The sequence below is a fragment of the Sinocyclocheilus rhinocerous genome, unplaced genomic scaffold (assembly GCF_001515625.1).
Source record: "Sinocyclocheilus rhinocerous isolate Xijiao unplaced genomic scaffold, SAMN03320098_v1.1 scaffold2387, whole genome shotgun sequence".
NCBI classification, from domain to species: domain Eukaryota; kingdom Metazoa; phylum Chordata; class Actinopteri; order Cypriniformes; family Cyprinidae; genus Sinocyclocheilus; species Sinocyclocheilus rhinocerous.
The window spans coordinates 66,846-73,243 of record NW_015625677.1 but is presented as its reverse complement, the minus strand read 5'-3'; the positions used below and the strand labels follow the sequence as shown (position 1 = coordinate 73,243).

The 6,398-nt window shown below is 36.3% G+C and overlaps 1 protein-coding gene across 1 annotated transcript in view; it reads left to right on the top strand.

Annotated features, from left to right (window-relative positions):
- LOC107705946 (chromosome-associated kinesin KIF4-like) overlaps positions 1–6,398 on the top strand; it is a 121,050-nt gene that overhangs the window by 73,955 nt on the left and 40,697 nt on the right. The window contains exons 14-16 of the mRNA XM_016509485.1: positions 664–777; positions 2,632–2,787; positions 3,500–3,597. Coding sequence (XP_016364971.1) covers positions 664–777; positions 2,632–2,787; positions 3,500–3,597 — 368 coding nt within the window. The remainder of the gene's footprint in view (positions 1–663; positions 778–2,631; positions 2,788–3,499; positions 3,598–6,398) is intronic.

Here is a 6,398-nt window from a genome sequence, read left to right as displayed (position 1 = left end):
ATTTTTTTTTTTTTTAGAAATGGATCGTACTCGCCCACCATGGTTCCCGCATCGGAGCCCCATCCGAAGAAGCCTTTACAGGAGACTGTAATGCAGGAAACTCCCACCTAACCTCAGTCAGGTGGATAGATGGTGGTTACAGGGAAATTAGGAAGGGGAAGCTAAGGGCAGATGTAAGACCCCCGAAGGAAATGAGTAGATACTGAGGTATCACTCTGATCCGGACAAAAGCGCTGACGCCCTGGATCACATCCCTTAGGTCTTTTACTGAAGACAAAGAAGAGGATGATGTGTTCTCTCGGCGCCTATTTATACTATAGTCGCACCGGTAGTGACGTCATAGCTGTCGCTGGCCAAGGTGTTGTTGGTGTTTTTTCAATGTATGCTTCAGACACGGGTCACGATGAGGAGTTCCCCATAGCGACCCCTAGAGGACGCAGTTCGAAGTTCCCATGAAAGGGAACCTTTTGCTGCTGTCTAGAGCGCAAACACAAATACACACTGGATTATTTACCAAATCTGCTTTGCCAATATGCTATTAATACAGCTTTAACTGAGGGTGCTCTTGCTTTCATTTGAGGGTGCTTTTGAAGTAGTCCTTGTCGACCCCTGCAGTGTTCCCCTTTAAAGTATGGTGTAATAATCTAAAATGTGCATCAACAGGCTGCTGCTGCTAACAAGCGTCTGAAAGATGCTCTTCAGAAGAGGAGTGAAGTTGCAGAGAAACGCAAAGAAGTTCAAAACCGTGAAGCAGAGGGTGTTAGCAGTAGAATCAAGGTACCTCGTATAGAAAAAAAACTGTTTGGTTTGTTGTCCTGTTTATTTGTCATTTATTTTCTGATTTTGGTTATTTATTTTTTTAAATGGTTTATCAGCTAAGGATGCATTGTATATTGATACCACATTGGTTATTGGTCAATATTACATTTTTTATGTTTAATTAAATGTATTTTTCCATAAACATTATTAACCACTATTAACCACTGTTTGATATCTTAAAAATGGATATCCTTTCTATAATTGTAACATTTAAAACATTTAGATTTGTTGTCTGTCCAACATTTATCTGCCATAACAGACTGAGTCAAAATTGGCAAAGGGAACAAGTTTTGTGATTTAAAAAAAAAAAAAGTTTTGCCCCCACACTTATTTACAACAGTATCTGTTTAAAAAAAAAAAAACAGTCCTTTACTGTTAAAACATTAACTTAATTTTAAAAATTAAATGAATTTGTGACAACTGAATGTAACATTTTTGACAAGCCTTACATGTCATTCTCTTAGTAACATCTACTTTAAGCCATGATTACATTATTCCTTTAAATAAGTATAATCAATCTCCAGCATGTTTTACAATTGCCCAAAAATCAAACATGGCTCCCTTACGCACATTATCACATCCATCAAAAACTGACAGTTGTAATATTATAAATAAAAATATTTACATAACGCCACTTATGGGCATCACTCACTTTACTTAATACTTGCCGACTAAGAAATAATTGATTATTGCCTTACGAACCATTTTCAAATCCGTTATAAAATATTGTTTAAATATCACATTGATGTCTGTCAAAAAATAACGTGCACAAGTAAACGTAGTATTTATGAAAAGCAGAGGTCCAGGAGTACATTAGTTTCCTGGAAATCCACAGTACTGGATGTTTTGACTACAAAAATAATGTCCTAAGTGGCTTCAAAGTCCTGTCTGCCAGAGACCATGTAATACATAACTTGTGCGAGTATAATTGTTCATTACTCACTGAAATTTAGTAATGTCAGGGAACTAAGTGAAATACTTCAAACGACAAGCTATAGAACACCAGTCCAATTGGAAAAATTTACAGTGTTAGTGAACGTCTTTCAACATGTGTTGGTTCCTGATGGAAGCAAGAAGTTGTACATTTTGACTCTTTATTTTATTGCAAAAAGTACTCATTCTGATTCAGACATCCCTGATATAATAGAATAATTTTCTATTCTTGACTGAGCATTTTTCGTAATAGCATTTTTCGGCAGTAGATGAACTGTTAAATGAGTGATGCTGATGTGTCCCTATAGTCCAATTTGACTCATATGCTGATGCAATATATTTTACTGAACCTGAAAGGTGATTTTTATACAATGTAGTTTGATCTTCAGTTGTTTAAACGATTAAGGCAATTATTAAAGTTAGATAAAATGTACATTTTTAAAGTTACATTTTTCAATAAAAGCTGATAAATTTTTACGCAAGTTCTTACATTTAATTACCCCTTAGCAGATTTTGACTCAAATACAAGTGCTGCAAGCTCTGATACAGGGTTCTTGTTTAAACTTGAGAACTGCTGATAATTGCCGACATTGGTTTGACTTTTGACCTTTTTCGTTTGTAAGTGATGTTATTGTCAGCTCAGCTCATTTAATTACAGCAGTTGTCATGTGATTTAGATTTCGCGGTACAAACCCTCTTATTTTTGGTCTTGTTCACCAAAACATTTCTAGCAGGCAGTTTACCGGGGGGGGAAAAAATCATGGCACAGTTTTTAAAGAACTTTGTATTTTGAGGGCATGAGGAATAAACAAGACAAAAATACAAATGCACATGCATTTGCATCTTAGAATAAATGTTGCAATTGTCATTTTGATTAAGAATTGGTTGCTGAATGAAGTAGAAGTGCTTGTGAGCACAGAAGAGGCTGGCCGACATCTACAGGACCTGCTGGAGGACAGGAAGATGCTAGCGGAGGAGATTTCTCAGCTTCGCCAGCAGATGGAGGCAGGAGAGAGACCTGTAGCCAAAGTCCGGGTAAGATTGTCACACATACGTTCAATATGAAATACTAGCACACCACTTACTGCATTTGTGCGATTGTGTCACAGTGTTTGTAAGGCAGATCAATAAGACAAAACCCACAAGATCGTCAGAACAAAATTGAAGTACTTCACGTGAATTGAGCAGTTTAATCTTAGTATTCGGAAAAGACATGGTTGCTCTATGATAAACCATTAAATTTTGTCTGTCAAGCATGCTTATTTGAGAAGGGGGTACTAATAAAATGACAATAATAAATGATAATATTATCTCTTGGAAATGCACATTTGACAGTGAAGCACTGAGTTTGAGTTGAGATGTAGATCATTAATGATGGTTACAGTTAGTGCACTGACACATTTGTGGATTGTGTTGAGTGCTTCTCATTGGATTTCGTAACGCTGTTTATGGTGTAGTATGATGATTAAAAATGGTCTGCAAGCTTCTGGTGCTCTGTCAATTTGGTTTGATTGCTTAGACTTTCAATGGATGTATGAAAAATAATGAGAATTTAAATAGATGAACAAAAGTTTGAAACTGCATAACACTGAGTAAATTAGTTAATACTCCTTAAACAGTCTATTATTCTCTTTGACAGCCTTTTCTTCCTTTTAATTATACTGACCCTTTTGTTTAACCAAATTGAAATCCTTTTCAGTGGCAATTTAATGCATTTTAATTGTATTTTTGGTGTTTTCCTCCTCAGCGTCGTACACTGACGATTTCAGAGTTGGAAGGCCAGGGTGAGCTGGAGGCCTCTATCAGCAAGCAAGTGGAGAGTCTAGAGACAGAGATGGGGCTCAGGTCAGACATACTACAACTAAACCACAGTGAATGTATCACGCCACTTTTAGACTGAGTCTACATGAACACAAATTGGAGTTGTCAAGCCCCAGAAAGTACAAACAAAAAGTAGCATAAAGGTTGATACTTCTATTTTTGTCTGTTCCTCTTATAAGCTAGTGAATGGCTTCAGAAGATTTGAAATATAGTTCATAAGATTTATGGAACAGAGGTTCTCAAATACTGTGCCACAGCACACTGTTGTACCATGGTTGGTTGTAGGGGTGGGCAATATACTGGTAGACATGATTAACCGGTACAAATTTGTCAACCAGTAGAGATTTTAGTATATCATCTCTATCACGGTTACACACTCACATGACATTGCTGTGCTACGTGGTCAGGAAAACTTATTGTTTGAACTTGTTTTTAAGCATTGCGGTTTAAAAACAAGTGATTTTAAGCCATTGAAACTCAATCAGCAGCAAAAGATAATTAATTTTGCTATATGCGCGCGTTGTCTGAGAGACTGTTTCTGAGCGCTGTCAGAGAGGCATGTGCACGTGAAGACTGTGCTTATAGAGTGCAGGAGTATTGAACAGAGTTATTTTTGCCGATTTAATTGTTAAATACACACACTTGTTTGTCAAAATGCCCGTCTTTGCATGTATCCTCAAACACAGTAATTTAGGTTTTAAATGAAAGCAAACAGCTGAGAAAGAAAACATGTGTAACAGTATATTGGATCCAGGCAGCTCTTAAAAGTGACAGCAGTGTCTGTTATTCATGTTATTCAAAACAAAGAGAAAATTTCTCACTGCTCTTGACTAAATCACTTTTGTAACTTTAATAAGAAATATATATTTTATAGTCCTGTCAAAATTAGTGCGTTAACGCAGGCAATTCATTTTTCCAGTTTAACAGCGTTAAACATTCATCATTGAACATCAACATTGGTTTTAATAAGCAATAAGTTTAGTAGAACAAACCAAACACTATTGCGGTAGTGAAACTGTGATGCATTGTGCAGCAGTAAGAACGTAACGATAACAGATACACTTTCAAGCAAAATCATATTTATTCAAGCATTTAACATTTACTAGTTTAATTTAAAGGGGTCACAGTATAAGTCATTATAATCAGTAATTATGTCCCCACTGAATGCAGCAAATGCCTCGTTTATAATGGGTTTTACTGGATTTGTCTCCCCAATCAGAGCACACCTTGCTTTTCAGATTCGATGAGCTTTGTAAAAATCGACGCGTTTCAGAAAGGCGGGGCATAGAGGAGAAACAATAATGTACATTGTGGAAAATAAATTTTTTTGAACCTTAAACCGCATAAACACATTGCATTACACCAAATACACCAAATAATGTTCTTTTTAGCAACGTCATATGACCCCTTTAATGTCAGTAATGGACTGCACAAATTATAACGAATTATGAAGAAGGTTCTTACTCTGTCCCAAACATGTGCAGTAAGGTGAATATACATTATAAAACTCCCCATCAGTTATATTTAGTTCTATACTGCCTCTTGTTGGCACAGTTGTGTAACTTAGAGAACAACTTATGTCGAGATCATGAAAAAATAAGTTGTGATAACGAAAAAACCTTAAAGACCTTATTTAAAAGGGGTCATATGACGTTGCTAAAAAGAACATTATTTTGTGTATTTGGTGTAATGCAATGTGTTTACACAGTTTAAAGCTCAAAAAACAAATTTTCCACATACCGTACATTATTGCTGCTCCTCTTTGCCCCACCTTTCTGAAACGCCTTGATTTTCAAGAAGCTCGTCGTTCTAAAAAGAGCAGTGTGCTCTGATTGGCCAGCTATTCAGTGTGATGTGATTGGTCGAATACCTCAAGCGTGTGGCGGAAATGTTACCAGGGTTTCCGCGGGGTCTTAATAAGTCTTAAATTGTACAAGAATTGTGATATGCTGAATGTGACGATTAAACCTCAAAAGGCTATGATTTCATGAGCGCTGCATGTTCAAAGTCAGAGCTGTGCTGCTTTGTGTTCTGCCGTTACCGGGGAAATAGTTATAGGTCTGCCGAAAGTGTCACCTGCTGGCAGAGAATGAATGTGCATTTTCAATAAAACTGTTGTTTTGTTTAGATTTCAGACAAATGCAAAAATCGACCCATGTTTTACCCTGCAAACACGCAGAGCTTTAAATTTGAACTGGTAGATCGATAAGAAAACAATGCATTTTAAAAATCTAAACAGCATAGGGGTGTGCGATATGTATGGTTTGCGATAATATTGTAATTGTTTTTAACGATGTGCGATTTGATATTATCGAGTATATCGCGAAAAGCAAACAAAACACCTACAGAGTGCACGCATTCATTACGTGAAGAAGTCTAACTTAGTTGTTTAGACTAGTGTGCGTGCGCATTTAGAGTGCGTTCTTTCACTGCATGAATCAGTCTATTAAAATGCATTTAGAATTATCACATAATTCAAGATATGGGGCAGAAAATGTATATATTTATATAATTTCATTTAGTTATAATATAACTTGAAGAGTGACGTTTTTTTTTCTCCAAAAGTCAGCATGATTACAAATGTGATATTGATTTTATACAACGGTTCAATAAGCAAGAAGGTAATATTAAGAGACTTACGTTTCAGACACCATTTCCTGTTTTTGCTCTATTTCTCCAACAAAAATAATTCCAAACACAGCCACAGCACTGTTTTTCATCTCTGAGTAACAGGATGGTGTTTCGTTCCTGAATGAATCAACTGTTTAAATGATTTGGTTCAATTGCAATGACTCCCTTATTAACAGTGACTTGCTGCCACCTAC